We start from the raw sequence: 20,116 nt of genomic DNA on the forward strand, positions 1-20,116 counted from the left end.
GCCTCCTTGCTCGCACACGCTTTTTCTATAGGATTGTGGTCAGGGCTTTGTGATGGCCACTCCAATACCTTGTCTTTGTTGTCCTTAAGCCATTTTGCCACAACATTGGAAGAATGCTTGGGGTCATTGTCCATTTGGAAGACCCATTTGCGACCAAGCTTTAACTTCCTGACTGATGTCTTGAGATGTTGCTTCAATATATCCACATAATTTTCCTTCCTCATGATGCCATCTATTTTGTGAAGTGCACCAGTCCCTCCTGCAGCAAAGCACCCCCACAGCATGATGCTGCCACCCCCGTGCTTCACGGTCGGGATGGTGTTCTTCGGCTTGCAAGCGTCCCCCTTTTTCCTCCAAACATAATGATGGTCATTATGGCCGAACAGTTCTATTTTTGTTTAATCAGACCAGAGGACATTTCTCCAAAAAGTACGATCTTTGTCCCCATGTGCAGTTGCAAACCGTAGTCTGGCTTTTTTATGGCGGTTTTGGAGCAGTGGCTTCTTCCTTGCTGAGCGGCCTTTCAGGTTATGTCGATATAGGACTTGTTTTACTGTGGATATAGATACTTTTGTACCTGTTTCCTCCAGCATCTTCACAAGGTCCTTTGCTGTTGTTCTGGGATTGATTTGCACTTTTCGCACCAAAGTACGTTCATCTCTAGGAGACAGAACGCGTCTCCTTCCTGAGCGGTATGACGGCTGCGTGGTCCCATGGTGTTTATACTTGCGTACTATTGTTTGTACAGATGAACATGATACCTTCAGGCGTTTGGAAATTGCTCCCAAGGATGAACCAGACTTGTGGAGGTCTACAATTATTTGTCTGAGGTCTTGGCTGATTTCTTTTGATTTTCCCATGATGTCAAGAAAAGAGGCACTGAGTTTGAAGGTAGGCCTTGAAATACATCCACAGGTACACCTCCAATTGACTCAAATGATGTCAATTAGCCTATCAGAAGCTTCTAAAGCCATGACATCATTTTCTGGAATTTTCCAAGCTGTTTAAATGGCACAGTCAACTTAGTGTATGTAAACTTCTGACCCACTGGAAATGTGATACAGTGAATTATAAGTGAAATAATCTGTCTGTAAACAATTGTTGGAAAAATTACTTGTGTCATGCACAAAGTAGATGTCCTAACCGACTTGCCAAAACTATAGTTTGTTAACAAGAAATTTGTGGAGTGGTTGAAAAACCTAAGTGTATGTAAATTCCGACTTCAACTGTATGTATTCACCCCCTTTGCTATGAAGTCCCTAAATAAGATCTGGTGCAACCAATTACCTTCAGAAGTCACATAATTAGTTAAATTAAGTCCAGCTGTGTGCAATCTAAGTGTCACATGATCTCAGTATATATACACCTGTTCTGAAAGGCCCCAGAGTCTGCAACACCACTAAGCAAGGGGCACCACCAAGCAAGCGGCACCATGAAGACCAAGGAGCTCACCAAACAGGTCAGGGACAAAGTTGTGGAGAACTACAGATCAGGGTTGGGTTATAAAAAAATATCAGAAACTTTGGACATCCCACAGAGCACCATTAAATTCATTATTAAAAAATGGAAAGAATATGGCACCACAACAAACCTGCCATGAGAGGGCCGCCCACCAAAACTCACGGACCAGGCAAGGAGGGCATTAATCAGAGAGGCAACTAAGAGACCAAAGATAACCATGAAGGAGCTGCAAAGCTCCATAGCGGATATTGGAGTATCTGTCCATAGGACCACTTTAAGCCGTACACTCCACAGAGCTGGGCTTTACGGAAGAGTGGCCAGAAAAAAGCCATTGCTTCAAGAAAAAAATAAGTGTTCGCCAAAAGCCATGTGGGAGACTCCCCAAACATATAGAAGAAGGTACTCTGGTCAGATGAGACTAAAATTTAGCTTTTTTGCCAACAAGCAAAATGCTATGTCTGGCGCAAACCCAACACCTCTCATCACCCCGAGAACACCATCCCCACAGCGAAGCATGGTGGTGGCAGCATCATGCTGTGGGGATGTTTTTCATCGGCAGGGACTGGGAAACTGGTCAGAATTGAAGGAATGATGGATGGCGCTAAATACAGGGAAATTCTTGAAGGAAACCTGTTTCAGTCTTCCAGAGATTTGAGACTGGGACGGAGGTTCACCTTCCAGCGGGACAATGACCCTAAGCATACTGCTAAAGCAACACTCAAGTGGTTTAAGGGGAAACATTTAAATGTCTTGGAATGGCCTAGTCAAAGCCCAGACCTCAATCCAATTGAGAATCTGTGGTATGACTTAAAGATTGCTGTACACCAGCGGAACCCATCCAACTTGAAGGAGCTGGAGCAGTTTTGCCTTGAAGAATGGGCAAAAATCCCAGTGGCTAGATGTGCCAACATACCCCAAGAGACTTGCAGCTGTAATTGCTGCAAAAGGTGGCTCTACAAAGTATTGACTTTGGGGGGGTGAATAGTTATGCACGCTCAAGTTTTCTGTTTTTTTTGTCTTATTTCTTGTTTGTTTCACAATAAAAAATATTTTGCATCTTCAAAGTGGTAGGCATGTTGTGTAAATCAAATGATACAAACCCCCCCAAAAATATATTTTAATTCCAGGTTGTAAGGCAACAAAATATGAAAAATGCCAAGGGGAGTGAATACTTTCGCAAGCCACTGTAAGGGCAGGTAGACGCAGTCTGGAGCCCTGGTAATGAACATAATGCAGTGGTCTGGGACATTGCTCATGAGCTCAACAGCAGTGCTACCACAACAGTGATGACGAGGAAGAAAGGCAGTGCAGTACAGTAGGACCTACTAACCTAGGCAGGTGGCGGCCTGGCGTCCAAAGTGCACGGTGTCCAGGCAGACAGCACACTTGGTGGCCCTCATGTTGAGTCCTACGGTGAAACGATGGGGGATGTTGTGGTGCATCCTCTCCTTCACACGACGCCCATACTCTACAACAAGATTGAGGGAGGAAAAGAGACAGTGAAAATGAGTGAAAACTAGAATGAGTGAGTTTGCAGTGGTCTTGCACATACAGTGCATTCGTAAAGTATTCAGACCCCTTGACTTTTTCACATTTTGTTACGTTACATCCTTATTCTAAAATTGATTAAATAATTTTTTTCCCTTATCAATCTACAGTCAATACCCCGTAATGACAAAGCAAAAACAGGTTTTTTGAAATTTTTGCAAATGTATAAAAACATTAAAAAATTATACATCACATTTACATAAGTATTCAGACCCTTTACTCAGTACTTTGTTGAAGCACCTTTGGCAGCGATTGCAGCCTCAAGTCTTCTTGGGTATGACGCTGCAAGCTTGGCACACCTGTATTTGTGGAGTTTCTCCCATTCTTCTCTGCAGATGCTCTCAAGCTCTGTCAGGTTGGATGGGGAGCGTTGCTGCACAGCTATTTTCAGGTCTCTCCAGAGATGTTCGATTGGGTTCATGTCCGGGCTCTGGCTGGGCCACTCAAGGACATTCCGAGACTTGTCCCGAAGCCACTCCTGCGTTGTCTTGACTGTGTGCTAAGGGTTGTTGTCCTGTTGGAAGGTGAACCTTCGCCCCATTCTGAGGTCCTGAGCGCTCTGGAGAAGGTTTTCATCAAGGATCTCTCTGTACTTTGATCCATTCATCTTTCTCTCGATCCTGACTAGTCTCCAAGTCCCTGCCGCTGAAAAACATTCCCACAGCATGATGCTGCCACCACCATGCTTCACCGTAGGGATGGTGCCAGGTTTCCTCCAGATGTGACGTTTGGCATTCAGGCCAAAGAGTTCAATCTTGGTTTCATTAGACCAGAGGATCTTGTTTCTCATGGTCTGAGAGTCCTTTAGGTGCCTTTTGGCAAACTCCAAGCGGGCTGTCATGTGCCTTTTGTTGTGGAGTGGCTTTCGTCTGGCCACTCTACCATAAAGGCCTGATTGGTGGAGTGCTGCAGAGATGGTTGTCCTTCTGGAAGGTTCTCCCATTTCCACAGAGGAACTCTGGAGCTCTGTCAGAGTGACCATCAGGTCCTTGGTAACCTCCCTGACCAAGGCCCTTCTCCCCCAATTGCTCAGTTTGGCTGTGCAGCCAGCTCTAGGAAGAGTCTTGGTGGTTCCAAACTTCTTCCATTTAAGAATGACAGAGGCCACTGTGTTCTTGGGGACCTTCAATGCTGCAGAAAGTTGTTGGTACCCTTCCCCAGATCTGGGCCTCGACACAATCCAGTCTCGGAGCTCTACGGAGAATTCCTTCGACCTCATGGCTTGGTTTTTGCTCTGACACGCACTGTCAACTGTGGGACCTTATATAAACAGGTGTGCCTTTCCAAATCATGTCCAATCAATTGAATTTATCACAGTTGGACTCCAATCAAGTTGTAGAAACATCTCAAGGATGATCAATGGAAACAGGATGCACCTGAGCTCAATTTTGGGTCTCATACCAAAGGGTCTGAATACTTATGTAAATTAGGTATTTCTGTTTTTATTTGTAATAAATGTTCTAACATTTCTAAAAACCAGTTTTCGCTTTGTCATTATGGGGTATTGTGTGTAGATTGATGAGGAAAATGTTGATTTAATCCATTTTAGAATAAGGCTGTAACTTAACAAAATGTGGAAAAAGTCAAGGGGTCTGAATACTTTCCGAATGCACTTTATATTGTTTGTGTCACTTAAAAGTTCCTGACATGAAAAAGCAGCAGTTTTTTGACAGCAAGACTAAGCAAGTGGTATACGAGGCATAGTATACCCAAAAAATTCTCTGCACTTGCATGTTCTCTGTTCTAGTGACATAACCATGACTATGAGTTGGATCATGCAGATGACAATGTCTGTAGGTATTTATAAAAGATGTAATGGTTTAAGATCTACTTAGCTTTGCAAAAAGAAAGGCTGGTTAACCCTTTACACTCATCCCTGTATACGGGTTGAAAATGGCAGATTTGGGCAGTGATAAGCACCTAAATTGGAACACAGTGGCTGTATGGTAACATGCTATAAATGACGTCAGAGCTCACCGCTTCACAGCTCTGTATGGGTTTTGACTGACAGCCTTTCTAAACTTGAGCACCGCACACGACAAGACGTTGCCCCCATAATCCCTCCCGCTAATTGGGGAATTTCTGCACATTTTTTGTTGTCTGAGTGAGTGATTTGCTGTAAATTAAGATGACTCAGTATATTTCGAAGATGAGATGTTGAGGATTATAATAAATACCGCTTTGATGTCATACAAGCAAGCCAAACAACCGTGAGTCCAAATGTGCACTTCACATTTCCATATCATAAAACTCATGTCATATACAGTGTCAATGTTTATGATCACTATGTTTGATGTACAGTTACAAGATGACATGTTGTCATACCCTGGGTTGTTCTGAACAGAATGAGCCTGTTTGTCTATTGTGAAGATAATTTTCCGCGCAACACGCATCTGAATGCACGCACCTGAATGAACACGACTCCTTTCTACGAGCACAAAAATTTATATATTTTCTCTGAATTGCCCTGTGAAAGCCTAACACTGTAAGATCGTATTTTATAACTTAGCTAGTCATGTTGGCAATATAACAAGCTTTAAAATGATGTCCACCTGACCCAGATTGCGATTTATTTACATTTTACATTTTAGTAATTTAGCAGACGTTCTTATCCAGAGCGACTTACAGTTAGTGAGTGCATACATTTTTCATACTGGCCCCCGTGGGAATCGAACCCACAACCCTGGCGTTGCAAGCGCCATGCTCTACCAACTGAGCTACAGGAGGCCCATTTATAATGGGACGTTTTTGGATGGCGTGTGATGGGGTTCCAAAAAAAACTACTACAAGTGTGCTTAACCTAGTTCCTCAATGGCACAGCTAGGAGACTGTTCTGAAAGTGCATTGAAATGACTTAGGAACCCTGCACACCTTGGAGAGGTGTGTGGCCATTGGAGACACCAGTTAGTCCTCTCACTCAAACCCTTGGAATTGTTTTGTCTTATGTTGCACCTACACCACATTTTCCAGGAATATTCTTATGTTACTGAATGTATCCAGAGTATTTTCAGATTTCGTTATCAACAAATGCAGCGAACTGTAAACCAGAAGTCCTGAACCTTACCCTCTTCTTTGCGTTTGAGGGCGTTTGGCACAGAATTTAATATAACTCAGTGGCGGTTACATTTGCCAAGACCCACCCCCATCTTGTTTACCAACTGCTGGAGCATTTCCTGATTGCATTCTGAATCACTCGCTATTTTTGCCTACTGATACTCTAGACACTTGTTCCTTCAGCCAATAACCCTGCCAGCATCACATCATGGTTTCTGTTAGGAAACTTTGGCGCCGAACAATGTGACCGGCAAGATTTCAATATACAGGACATTTGAGAAATGTACCGGACATCTATATATGCATTGGGTGCTTAACGCATTAGGGCATCCACCCAAGGTGCTCAAAATCACATTTTGATTATTGTAATTAATCTTACCAGAATAGAAATTAGCCTGTAAAGTTTTAATAAAATAAAGGAGAATTATGTTCTTATACTAACATGACAGGTTTTATTGAAAAGCAAAACATTGCCCATTGCATCTTCATCCCTGTAATAAATCATAAATGAATATTTAAAAAAACAACAGTAATAAAACCCAACTTCTAAATATTATATTTGTATAATATAATTTGCGAACGACCCTATAGGCTATTTGTATGAAAATTGTAATTAATAAATAAACAGCGGTTTTCAAATACAATCTAGGACTCTCTAATTTGATTTAGCCCTAATAAATAACAAAATATGTCCGTCTACGAACACCAGGGCCAGCAGGTCATGGCGAGAAGGAATACAGCTTTTGTCAAATTCATATCAGATTTGTCTTTTTGAAGCAGGTTAGGAGAATTTACGCAGCAGTTTAGGAGAATTAATGTAGCAGGTTAGGATAATTAGGTTAAGGTTAAGAAAAGGGTTGGGGTTTGCTAAAATGCACAAAAAATTAATAACTTTTGACATTTGTTTGACAAAAGCTGGACCCTTCTAGCCATGACCGGGTCGGCCCGTAGCACCACAGCAGTGGAAAGAGGACACTCTAGGCGGCCACAAAATGAAGAAATTATCAAACTGATGTTGGACAATCAAATTCGATATGTAAATAAACAAAATTGGTTAAGGCTGGTTCATTGAGAGAAAGCTTATTTTACAATTCTCCTGTGAAACGAGGCCCGTGCCATGCATTTATGAAAGCACTGGTTTCCAAAGATCAAATTATATCTCACTCTTTTTACAGTTCTACTGGATGATGTTAATAAATGTTATGTTTATTGTAATTTGAATTATAGTGGGGTCGTGACTTGTGTAATGTGTGATATACGTGGCTTATTGATAACAACTCTGTGCCTAGTGAGTACAACTCTCCAATGTGAATAGTTGGCAACGATGTTTCGTTTCCAAATACTCCTGAATAAGCTCAACTAAAATGCACCAATTGCGCATGATACACATCATTACTTTAGTCTATCAATCTATTCCAATCTTCATACTATTAACATGCATTGCTGGCGTCTATACTACATGACACAGAGGTGGCATATATTGATCTTGCCTAGGGCGGCAGCAGAACTTCTAGGACCGGGCCTGACGAACACAAGAATTTGCCTCTAATTTACTTGTGTTTGCGGCAGACGATGGCCTGCTCAAAGTGAGCCACTGCTGTTGGGAAGTCAAAACTGTCCAACTCCTTGGAGCAGCTTGCGATGCGCATCAGCCTCGTTACTTTGTCCTCGAGAAGGTGTGATCTTGAGGCACTCTTTACTCTGTTTTGGAGAAAGAATCCCCTCACACTAGAAACTGGGATAATCAACACAATCTTCGTCAATTTTGCCAGTCGGGGTACACTTAGCTGAAGTCCCTTATGAGGACCTATTTTGCTTTGTCAAGTAAATTTCCAAGCAGCTTGAGGATTTATTTGCCTTTGAAGTTGGAGCACATCGACTGGTATTTAAAATGTTTTTTTAAACAAACAAAAAAAATAGCATTATTTTGCAATGGATTTTTTTCCCCAGGACAATTTGGCTGGCAACAATTTGATTTATCTGCTTAAAAAAAACAAAAAATTGCCAAAAGATAGCATTTACCGGCTAATGGAAACCCTGCATCACATGCACCTCAGATGCAGACAAGCATTGTAAATGTGCCCCATGAACCAGTTACAGCGAAGAGATGAACACAACAAGCACAAAAACAGTTTCAAACTGGGAATACACTTACTTTCAAAAGTTACTCTTCGCTTCTCTGTGAGCAGAATAAGAGAGAGAAAAAAAGAGTTCTAAAAGTGGCTAGGTGACAGCAGAAGATAGCAAGGCGAGAGAGAAAATGAGAGAGAGAGCGACAAAAGACAGAGAGCAGGGGCTGTGGGACTTACCCTCTGGAGTGGAGCTCTCCTTGCAGCGGGCAAGGAGGCTGCTGGGGTTGGGCTGGAGCTCAGGGGACTTGACGATGGCCGACATGAGGATCTGCTGGCGGGCAGAGGCAGGCATGGCCGGGGCATGCTCTGAGGCTTTGAAATGGGCCGCTGGGGGGGAAAGTTGTACAACTGAATGCATTTAACTAAAATGTGTCTTCCGCATTTAACCCAACCCTTCTGAATCAGAGAAGTGCAGAGGGCTGCCTTAATCGACATCCATGTCTTTGGCGCCCGGTGAACAGTGGGTTAACTGCCTTGCTCAGGGGCAGAATGACACATTTTTACCTTTTGACAGCTCAGGGATTCAATCCAGCAACCTTTCGGTTACTGGCCCAACACTCCTACCCGCCAGGCTACCTGCCACCCCCGGGGAGGAAGGCAGGGGAAACGTTAGCCTTTGGGTACATCTGGCACACTTCGACACACCAGAAACGTTGCTTCATGTCCCCATCATCAATATACAATGACCGTGTTCAAATACTTCAAAAACGTATCCTCACTCCCCTGAATAAAGACAGCATTCCACTGGACAGCTCTCCCCAATATTATGTCAGATCAGTGAGAAGTTCAAGGAAAGGACAGGATACAGTCCAGGATTTGAACCAGACACTATGACAACCATCAGGGCATATATTCACAAACAACTCAGTTTTGCCTTTTAGATCATAATTAATAATATTGCATGGACAGGGGGGCACCTGATCCTAGATTAGCACTCCTGCTCTCAGAGGCTTTATGAATATGGGCCTAGATCCTGTAAGAGGTTGTTGCCAACACCACCCACCCTCTTACCCTCTTCTCTTAGTGATCTCAGCTCTATCCTCATCTTCTGCAGGGCCTCCTCCAGGTCTGAGCAGCGTGTCCTCTCCTTCTCCAGGGCCACCTTCATGTCACTGTACTGCATGGGCAGCGCCGGCTGAGCCTGGGCCCCGGATCCCCCAGCACCGTTCCCATTGGACCCCAGCTCCTCACGGCGACGGCCAAAGATACCCTGGCAGGAGAAAGAGAGGGTGCTTCTCTCACATACAGTGACATTATAATGTCTCTGTGTGTGTTTTCATTCTCGTTGAGATAACATTTACATTTTAGTCATTTAGCAGACGCTCTTAACCAGAGTGACCTACAGTAGTGAGTGCATACCTTTTCATATTTGTTCGTACTGGTCCCCAATGGGAGTCAAACCCACAACCCTGGCGTTGCAAGTGCCATGCTCTACCAACTGAGCTACACGGGACCACGATAAATGAAAAATCTGTGTGTGTGTGTGTAGTGAGTGTCCTCTCGAAGAACAATAAACATCTGCTCCTATGCAGACTGTGCGATTTACCAGATTTCCATCACTGAGTTCTCTCACCTTCTTCTTCTTGGTGGGCTGGTCCATTTTGGCCTGTAGGAAGTCAATCAGTTTGGTCTGCTGAGAAATGGTGCCCTCCATCTTGACTTTCTCATGAGAATAGACAGCCTGAGTGTGGTGGGAGAAGAAGAGGAGCAACATCTCAGAATCAGCCTCAATATAAGAGTACCAGCTAACATCTCAAATTGAACTAGCTGTAGCAGCTGTGTTCCAGCAACTATGGCGGATGTATGGGTCGTATTCATTAGGGAACGCAACAGAAAACTTTTCAAAGCGAAAATTAGCGTTTCTTATTGGACAAGACCACGTAGTCCCTCCCTGTTTCAGTCCGTTTGGTGCCTAATGAATACCTCCCAGGCCCGTACAGCTCAGCTCAGCAGTGTAATAACAGTCTAAGTGGGAGTGAGTGTAATGTCACCTGAATGTTCTCCAGCTGGTACTCCAGGTCGGTCCTCTCAGTCTTCAGCAGGTCAGTCTGGTCCAGAGCATCCTGCAGGCCCTGGGTCAGACGGAAGATGTGGCTCTTCTGTAGGTCCATCTGCTGCTGCAGCTTGCCTTGCTGTGGTGGGGAGGTCACCACACAAACACACATCATTCCAAGACAAGCTAAAGCTATTTTGTTAACTCTTTACAGTTCTATCTCACTTGGGCTCGTCTTCACAAAAAGTTTCAGAGGTGAAGTGCTGATCTAGGATCAGCCCCCCTATGTCCATGTTATCTTATTCATTATTATTTAAAAGGCAAAACTGATCCTAGATCAGCACTGTGAGGTACTTTCTACCTCATCCATCAGCCTCTGCTTCAGCTCCCTCTCTGTCTCCAGTTTCTGCTGCAGGGTGCGGGCGTTCATCTCCAGCATGGTGTGCTTCTTCTCCAGGTCATTCAGCTGACAACACACAGATAAAAAATGTGTGTAAAATAATCATAATATTATGAACTAGGTGGTTCGAGCCCTGAATGCTTATTGGCTGACAGCCGTCGTCGTCATCGTCGGGTGAGGTTGTGTCTCTCTCTGGCGGGAGGTAAGCTTGGCTTATATGGCTTATATACATAGTTTGGGCTTTGTCGAGTAAAGCTTAAACAATGTATTTAGATTGTAGTTAGGTATTGTAGGTAGTTATCGTGGGTTGTTGTATGTAATTATTGTAGGTTAGTATTGTATTCGGCTGAGCCCGGTGAAGCACGAAGCTAGCTAACCCACTATCTGGACTAGCTAGCGGGTAGCTACTGGTAACTATTAGCAACTGTGGATAGTTGTTTCACGCCTGAGAGTACCTGTAATTACGCCAGCTAGCTGCCTACAATAATTACATACAATAATGCCTACCATTCAGCTGTTTTTCTAACCTCATTGTCTGAAGCGTTAACGTTAGGTAGTAAGTGGCTACTGTGCTTGAAATTTAGCTAGCTTGTTGCTACATGGATAGCTACTAGTAAACAATAGCTTGAACGACCTAGCGAACAGACGCGAACTGGCTGAGTCAATTCAGTGGCTAGCTTTGCACTTGGCTAGCTAACAGTAGCTGCTAGGGGTAAGTTATAACCTACATTTGTGTTTTGTTTTTACATACTGGTAGCCAGAGTCGTTCAAGGGAATTCGGGACATGGGTGACTAGTTAACGTTAGCTTGGCTCTCTCTGTGTGTTCGTGCCGTGGGAGGAGGGGTTTCTTCTTTGTCTGAAAGCAATGGCTAGCTAGTATGCTAACTATTCTAGCTAACTAACTGGCTGAATAAGTTGACGACGGACTCGCTCAAGCTGTCGGGACTAACCCACAACGTTAGACACGGACACGAATGATCTGCTTGGCGTGTTGACACACTGGTGGTTTGTTGTGGCCGAGTATTGGTGCTAAACCGTGTTGTTGGAGCCCGGCATGCTAGTTGGTTGTGGCGTCTTATGACTAGGTGCCCTGGACAGTTTTCACGGAAGAATACTGTACCAAGTTAACTAGCTGAATAAACTAAGTTAGTCTATTCCTAGAAAACATTGAACCACTGTAGTTTACAACAATTATAGTTTCTGAGGTGGAAGTTGGGAGAGTTATATTTGGGTGTTTCAGTGAAACGTAAGTGAGGGAGGCCCCGCTCTCTCGCTTTCCCAGATGTTTAGTTCATTTCATTCCTATCTCCTTTGCATTATTGTAGCCATTTTCTGTAGCCTGTCAACTATGCCTCTGTCTATCCCTGTTCTCTCCTCTCCGCACAGGCTATACAAACGCCTCACACCGCGTGGCTGCTGCCACTCTAACCTGGTGGTCCCTGCACGCACGACCCACGTGGAGTTCCAGGTCTCCGGCAGCCTCTGGAACTGCCGTTCTGCGGCCAACAAGGCAGAGTTCATCTCAGCCTATGCTACCCTCCAGTCCCTCGAATTCTTGGTGCTGACGGAAATATGGATTACCACTGAAAACACTGCTACTCCTACTGCTCTCTCCTCGTCTGACCATGTGTTCTCGCATACCCCAAGAGCATCTGGTCAGCGGGGTGGTGGCACAGGAATCCTCATCTCTCCCAAGTGGACATTCTCTCTTTTTCCCCTGACCCATCTGTCTATCTCCTCATTTGAATTCCATGCTGTCATAGTCACTAGCCCATTCAAGCTTAACATCCTTGTCATTTATCGCCCTCCAGGTTCCCTTGGAGAGTTCATCAATGAGCTTGACGCCTTGATAAGTTCCTTTCCTGAGGATGGCTCACCCCTCACAGTTCTGGGTGACTTCAACCTCCCTACGTCTACCTTTGACTCATTTCTCTCTGCCTCCTTCTTTCCACTCCTCTCCTCTTTTGACCTCACCCTCTCACCGTCCCCCCCTACTCACAAGGCAGGCAATACGCTTGACCTCATCTTTACTAGATGCTGTTCTTCTACTAATCTCACTGCAACTCCCCTGCATGACTCGGACCACTACTTTGTATCCTTTTCTCTCTCGCTCTCCTCCAAAACTACTCACTCTGCCCCTACTCAGATGGTAATGCGCCGTCGCAACCTTCGCTCTCTCTCTCCAGCTACTCTCTCCTCTTCCATCCTATCATCTCTTCCCTCTGCTCAATCCTTCTCCCTCCAATCTCCTGATTCTGCCTCCTCAACCCTCCTCTCCTCCCTTTCTGCATCCTTTGACTCTCTATGTCCCCTATCCTCCCGGCCGGCTCGGTCCTCCCCTCCTGCTCCGTGGCTTGATGACTCATTGCGAGCTCACAGAACAGGGCTCCGGGCAGCCGAGCGGAAATGGTAGAAAACTAGACTCCCTGCGGACCTGGCATCTTTTCACTCCCTCCTCTCTACATTTTCTTCATCTGTTTCTGCTGCTAAGGCCACTTTCTACCACTCTAAATTCCAAGCATCTGCCTCTAACCCTAGGAAGCTCTTTGCCACCTTCTCCTCCCTGCTGAATCCCCCCCCCCTCCCCCTCCCTCTATGTGGATGACTTCGTCAACCATTTTGAAAAGAAGGTTGACGACATCCAATCCTCGTTTGTTAAGTCAAATGACACTGCTGGTCCTGCTCACACTGCCCTACCCTATGCTTTGACTTCTTTCTCCCCTCTCTCTCCAGATAAAATCTTGCGACTTGTGATGGCCGGCCGCCCAACAACCTGCCCGCTTGACCCTATCCCCTCCTCTCTTCTCCAGACCATCTCCGGTGACCTTCTCCCTTACCTCACCTCGCTCATCAACTCATCCTTGACCGCTGGCTATGTCCCTTCCGTCTTCAAAAGAGCGAGAGTTGCACCCCTTCTCAAAAAACCAACAATCGATCCCTCTGATGTCAACAACTACAGACCAGTATCCCTTCTTTCTTTTCTCTCCAAAACTCTTGAGCGTGCCGTCTTTAGCCAACTCTCTTGCTATCTCTCTCAGAATGACCTTCTTGATCCAAACCAGTCAGGTTTCAAGACTGGTCATTCAACTGAGACTGCTCTTCTCTGTGTCACGGAGGCTCTCCGCACTGCTAAAGCTAACTCTCTCTCCTCTGCTCTTGTCCTTCTAGACCTGTCTGCTGCCTTTGATACTGTGAACCATCAGATCCTCCTCTCCACCCTCTCCGAGCTGGGCATCTTCGGCGCGGCTCACTTTTGGATTGCGTCCTACCTGACCGGTCGCTTCTACCAAGTGGCGTGGCGAGAATCTGTCTCCGCACCACGTGCTCTCACCACTGGTGTCCCCCAGGGCTCAGTTCTAGGCCCTCTCCTATTCTCGCTATACACCAAGTCACTTGGCTCTGTCATATCCTCACATGGCCTCTCCTATCATTGCTACGCAGACGACACACAACTCATCTTCTCCTTTCCCCCTTCTGATAACCAGGTGGCGAATCGCATCTCTGCATGTCTGGAAGACATATCAGTGTGGATGACGGATCACCACCTCAAGCTGAACCTCGGCAAGACGAAGCTGCTCTTCCTCCCGGGGAAGGACTGCCCGTTCCATGATCTCGCCATCACGGTTGACAACTCCGTTGTGTCCTCCTCCCAGAGTGCGAAGAGCCTTGGCGTGACCCTGGACAACACCCTGTCGTTCTCCGCTAACATCAAGGCGGTGACCCGATCCTGTAGGTTCATGCTCTACAACATTCGGAGAGTACGACCCTGCCTTACACAGGAAGCGGCACAGGTCCTAATCCAGGCACTTGTCATCTCCCGTCTGGATTACTGCAACTCGCTACCTGCCTGTGCCATTAAACCCCTACAACTCATCCAGAATGCCGCAGCCCGTCTGGTGTTCAACCTTCCCAAGGTCTTTCATGTCACCCCGCTCCTCCGCACACTCCACTGGCTTCCAGTTGAAGCTCGCATCTGCTACAAGACCATGGTGCTTGTCTACGGAGCTGTGAGGGGAACGGCACCTCCGTACCTTCAGGCTCTGATCAGTCCCTACACCCAAACGAGGGCATTGCGTTCATCCACCTCTGGCCTGCTGGCCCCCCTACCTCTGCGGAATCACAGTTCCCGCTCAGCCCAGTCAAAACTGTTCGCTGCTCTGGCACCCCAATGGTGGAACCAGCTCCCTCACGACGCCAGGACAGCGGAGTCACTCACCACCTTCCGGAGACACTTGAAACCCCACCTCTTTAAGGAATACCTGGGATAGGATAAAGTAATCCTTCTACCCCCCCTTACCCCACCCCCCAAATAAAAAATAAATAAAAAAAAACCATTGTAAAGTGGTTATCCCTCTGGCTATAAGGTGAATGCACCAATTTGTAAGTCGCTCTGGATAAGAGCGTCTGCTAAATGACGTAAATGTAAAATGTAAATGTGGTATATCAGACCGCAGACCGTATACCACGGGTATGACAAAACACATTTTTTGACTGCTCTAATTACGTTGGTAACCAGTTTATAATAGCAATAAGGTACCTCGGGGGTGCGTCGTGCCTAAGAACAGCCCTTAGCCGTGGTATATTGGCCATCTAAAACACCCCCCGGGCCTTATTGCTTAAATATAACATGCCATTTAGCAGACACTTTTATCCAAGCGCCTTACAGTGCATATTTTCTTAGTATATTTGACCCCAACAGGAATCAAACCCACAAACCTGACGTTGCTAGTGTCACGCTCTACACAAGACTCACCATATCAGAGAGACTCTCAGCCTTCAGTCTCTGTTCTTTCAGAGCTTGCTGCAGAGACGAGATCTCCGCCTTGTGCTCCCTGACTGCTAGCTCCACCGCCTGGCGAGACTGGGTACTGCGCTGGTCCGCACGCAGCCTATGCACACATGGAAACATAACATTCACTGTGTGTGCACAGCTGTGTGTTGGTAGGAAACGATGCTTGCATGATTAGTATGTGTGATACCAGTGTGTGTTTTGTGTGCAGGCCTTTGCGAATGTCAATATGAGATGAGCACATGTGTATATACTATGTAGTGTGTATGGGTGTTTGATGTGTGTTTATGTATGATGGTGTGGGTGTGTATGACACGTGTGAATGTGTGTACATATTAACGCTTGTGCGTGTGTGTATATCACCTGCTCATGTTACGTGTGTGTATGATACCCGGCGTGTGTGTGTGTGTGTGTGTGTGTATTTGCCTGTTCTGCTTCTCGTTGTCCATCAGGCGCTGCATGTCTCGGGTCCTCCTCTCGGCCTGGTTCTTCTCGTCCTCCAGGGCTCCCCTCCAGGCCTCCCACTGTCTCTCTTTCTCCAGCAGCTCATCATTCATGCTCTCCAGCTCCACAACCTGTTCCTCCAGCATGCTGCACGTTGTCTTCAGAGTCTCAATGTTCTACAGGCACACCAGTCACTTGTTTCATTTTGTCTTTATGTAACTAGGTATGCCTTTATGTAACTAGGTATGCCTTTATGTAACCAGGTAAGTCATTGAGAACACATTCTCTTTTGCAATAACGACCTGATACACTTGTCGCTTCCTATGCTGAGTCTGTATACATCTCTAGGTCCAGTTGATCTTCAGCGTCTCTATGTTCTACAAGCAGTCATTGAACGTATCACAAACATTCAACAAACATTCAGGAAGTTAAAGGGAACAAATGATGAGCAGACGTCTGTCACCTGTTTCTGGTTGTTGAGGTGCATCTCTCGGTCGGCCACCTCGCGGCGGAGGCTGTCCACGTCCTGTCCCAGCTGCAGGCGGTCGTCCGTCTCGTCCGAGGCCTCATCCAGCTGCTTGGATAGGTAAAAGTTCTGTCTGTTCAGCTCGGCGTTCTCCTGGCTCAGCTGGGTCAGCTGCTCCTCCAGGTCTGTGATCACCTGATGGGGGTGGAAACACATACAAACGAACAGAATTCAATAAGTACATGTTTCATTGCTTTGCTTGAACGCACAAAAAGTCAACATGCTATACCGCCATTTCCTGTGTTTGGAATGCCGACAATTTCTACTTACTGAGCAACTGTCTCTCAGGGCGTCAAACTTGCGTTGGATTTCATCTCTGTGAGCCTGAAAAAAACAAAATAATTATGGGTTCGATTCCCGGGCCCACCGACAACTAAAATGTACGCACGAATGACTAAGTCGCTTTGGATAAAAGCATCTGCTAAATGGCATATATTATTATACATTATTATTCTTGACCTCAGTGTGATTTACATAAGTCAGGTTGGTTGTGTATATGTGTGTTGACTTGTCTGGTTGTCCTGCCAACGTCCTCTCATATCCTGTCCTACCCTGAGGGCAGTGATCTCCTCCTCGGCCTCGGCGGTGGTGTCCTCCAGCTCTGTCTTGGCCTGCTGCAGCTGGCTCTCCAGGGCGTGGCGTGCCGCCTGCAGCCCGCTGATCTGGGACTCCCGCTCCTGCAGCGACAATGTCAGCTCCGTCACCTGACGCTTGATCTCCAGCTTCTGCTCCTCGTGCTCCAGGCCCATCTAGAACACCAAAGGTTAAAGGGTCAGAGGTTAAAGGGTCATCGCTTTGCTTTGGATTTTATAATACATGGGTGTGGGTTTCTAAGGTATGGATTGTTTTTTTGGAACAGTAAAGTTGCTTGAGGTGATGTATCACTTGAAACTGCATGCAAGTAGCTTTGTGCAAATACCAGCCAAAGTCAACACTTTTAGGGCTGGTTTCCCAGATATTGATTAAGCCTGGTCCTGGCCTAGAAATCACTTTCAATGGAGATTTTCCACTGAGCATGCTTTTTAGTCCAGGACTAGGCTTATTCAGTGTCTAGGAAACCAGCCAATAAAGTCTTATTGTTGCACCATACAGGTGGCCCTTTCCTCTGGATCCTCTCCCATTTATCCAATTTCCCCTCTGGGGATCAATAAAGTTTATTCACTTCAACTCTCACCTCTCGGAGCATGGTCTCCATCTCCAGCAGACGGCTCCTCTTGCTCTGCTCCTGCTGGTTCATCTTCTCAAGGTGCTCCTCCAGCTTGGCGTTCTGGGCCTCCAGCTTCCCCGCCTGGGACTCAAGGTAGAACTTCTGCTGCCTCAGCTCCGAGATCATCTCCTCCTGGGCTTTCCTGCCACAACCACAGCCAGACAGAGAGAGAGACCATTGAGGTTTCAACCCAAAAATGCATTGTTTGGGGAATAATAGTAAACTTGTTCGGTAACGTATGCAACTTTGGTTCTCTGAGGGGATGGCATGAGGGTTTAGTTGGGTGTGGAGTCCCAGTTGAAGGCCACAACACTCACATGTTTTTCTGGGTATAGATGCTACTGTTAGTGGCTAGCTTGTTGGCCTCGGAGAGTTCGTCGATCCGTTGTTCCAGATTCTTCATCTTGGAGTCCATAGCGTTGATGGTCTGAAAAAAAAAAGTGCATCACACTTTGATGTAAATATGTGAAATAATATGTGAAATAAAACCCAAATGTAATGCATTTCTACATTTCAATTTAAGGGAACATAATGTGAAAACTGTGCCAGGGCGGGTGTGACAAAATTTCACGAGGCAGCACTGTATCACAATATTTGAGACGTGGATGCAAAGTGATCCTATCTATTTATGAAGCCGAAGGTTTACATCACACACAAAATAATGTGTTCATTGTTCATCACTCCCATGAAAACACAGACATCTGAAATTGTTGAAGAAATGGTAGAAGATTGTAGCCAGACCCATATATTCAGACTGGGACTAAATATAAAAGCCATATAAATTAAACATATGGCTCTGATTGTAGCTACTGTATTGAAACGCTAAAAGAATTGAATACATAGGCTAAGGCTACATTTAGGTGTAGGCCAGAATCCCTTTCTGTCAATGTCAAATGTCGTCTGGCTCTGGTCCTAAAGCCTATTAGCAGGAATTACTCAAGTCTATCACATTAACCAGATTACAGACTTAATCCAGGACTTTGCAGAGCAACCCGGTGTAACGGAATACTCTGAATTATCTCAGCCTTTAACCTCCACAAGATTCCCATTGACAAATTGAGCGTAGCGCCAAAGAAAACAAACAGAACTTAGCCCATAAACATGTCAGAGAATCTGTCCTCAAACAAACACAAGCTGTAGCAGAAGTCTCTGAGGCTCCTGCCTACGTGGTCCCTTTTATTCAGCTTGCTCGCTTAATTGGCTTGCTCCTGTTCTATAACATGCAGCTTATGATGTGCTTCATTCAATGTTCTCATCTCCACTTTTAGCTACAGTCTCGCGACTGACCGACTTACACACAAGCGATTTAATTCACATTAATGTTCACTTTGCACAGAATTTTTATCTCCAAAATGCAAGCACTGTTGCACTTTACAGCCCTGCACGTACTGTATGGACAATCAACACAGCTTTGTGAGGAACATTTTTAAATAACTAGAATCGAAGTGCAGTCAGTTAAAAAGTGCAAAGCGAGTACGCTAGTTAAAACTTTTTCAGCTGCGCCTTGTTTCATGTTGGTTTCTTAGCACTGTTTGATCACTGAATTGAACAGGAGAAATAAGGCTGGAGCAGAATTGATGAGGTTGGCAGAGAAACAGAAGTAGAACACAATGTACATCTCTGTGAAAATGGTCCTTACTGCTTTCTGTTCACTGAGGAGCTTGCACTTCTCCCGGGCCTCTTCCTGGTGCTGGGCCCGTTTGGACTCCAAGCTCTCCTTCTCTGCCAGGTCCACCTTCATCTGGGCCTCAAGGATCTGGGTAGTGTTCAGTAGGGAGAAAAACTGGTTGAAACTGAGTGAAATGTGGAGGTACTACCGGACCTTGTCCAATAAGAACACAAATTTCAGTATTTCAGTTGCAAAAATTATTTTGCTACGGTCTGCCGTATTGAACATGACCCCTGGTTCAAGGGGATCAACAAAGCCAGGTGACCAGGTAGCTGACTTTGGCCACACTTTTCAATATATAAAAACAGCCTGTTCATCATGCAGGTCGCAAGGATGACTGAAAGTCCACTCCACCTTCATTTTGTCCTCGTAGAGCCTCTCCTTCTGCACCAGGTGAGACTCCATCCGCTGGGCTGTGGACTGGGTCTCCCTCAGGTTCTCCTCCAGCTCCTGTACCAGCAAACACACACAGCCATTAATATCCACAAGTACACAACGTAACAAGAAGAAACTACTAAATGAACAGAAAAGGAAACACAATATGGATAATGAAAGCACTATCCACACTGTCACTAAGTCCATTACAGAGAAACTTGCTTGGAAGAGCTGTTTGTCCATGACACAGTGGTAGTGGTGGCCTTTCATGCTGGCGTGCAGCCCAGCCAGCGTGAATGTGTAAGGAAAGACGTCCCCTGTGTGAGCGGTGGATCTGTTGTGGCTTGTGACAGCAGGCGGGACATCCCAAGTGATAAAAATGTGTGCGTGTGCATGCAATGGGGCAGCATGCAGGGTATTTCCTGTGTGAGTGTGTGTGTGTGTGTGTGTGTGTGCGCATGCGACTGTGCATTCTATACGACTGTGCGTGTATGTGCCCACTCTACCCTGTGTTCTG

At 45.7% G+C, this 20,116-nt stretch overlaps 1 protein-coding gene across 1 annotated transcript in view; it reads right to left on the reverse strand.

Annotated features, from left to right (window-relative positions):
* The window catches only part of LOC311133099 (citron Rho-interacting kinase-like), a gene marked incomplete at its 5' end in the record, with an annotated part of 40,031 nt that overhangs the window by 12,145 nt on the left and 7,770 nt on the right, over window positions 1-20,116 (reverse strand). Inside the window, 16 exons of the mRNA XM_084166531.1 lie at window positions 2,792-2,929; window positions 8,219-8,242; window positions 8,373-8,522; window positions 9,207-9,405; window positions 9,769-9,876; window positions 10,187-10,327; window positions 10,550-10,654; window positions 15,343-15,478; window positions 15,805-15,998; window positions 16,286-16,483; window positions 16,619-16,672; window positions 16,900-17,097; window positions 17,523-17,697; window positions 17,873-17,982; window positions 19,195-19,311; window positions 19,579-19,674. Of these exons, the coding sequence (XP_084022657.1) occupies window positions 2,792-2,929; window positions 8,219-8,242; window positions 8,373-8,522; window positions 9,207-9,405; window positions 9,769-9,876; window positions 10,187-10,327; window positions 10,550-10,654; window positions 15,343-15,478; window positions 15,805-15,998; window positions 16,286-16,483; window positions 16,619-16,672; window positions 16,900-17,097; window positions 17,523-17,697; window positions 17,873-17,982; window positions 19,195-19,311; window positions 19,579-19,674 (2,143 nt within the window). The remainder of the gene's footprint in view (window positions 1-2,791; window positions 2,930-8,218; window positions 8,243-8,372; window positions 8,523-9,206; window positions 9,406-9,768; window positions 9,877-10,186; window positions 10,328-10,549; window positions 10,655-15,342; window positions 15,479-15,804; window positions 15,999-16,285; window positions 16,484-16,618; window positions 16,673-16,899; window positions 17,098-17,522; window positions 17,698-17,872; window positions 17,983-19,194; window positions 19,312-19,578; window positions 19,675-20,116) is intronic.

The sequence above is a fragment of the Coregonus lavaretus genome, assembly GCF_964263955.1.
Source record: "Coregonus lavaretus genome assembly, chromosome: 8".
Taxonomy (NCBI): Eukaryota; Metazoa; Chordata; class Actinopteri; order Salmoniformes; family Salmonidae; genus Coregonus; species Coregonus lavaretus.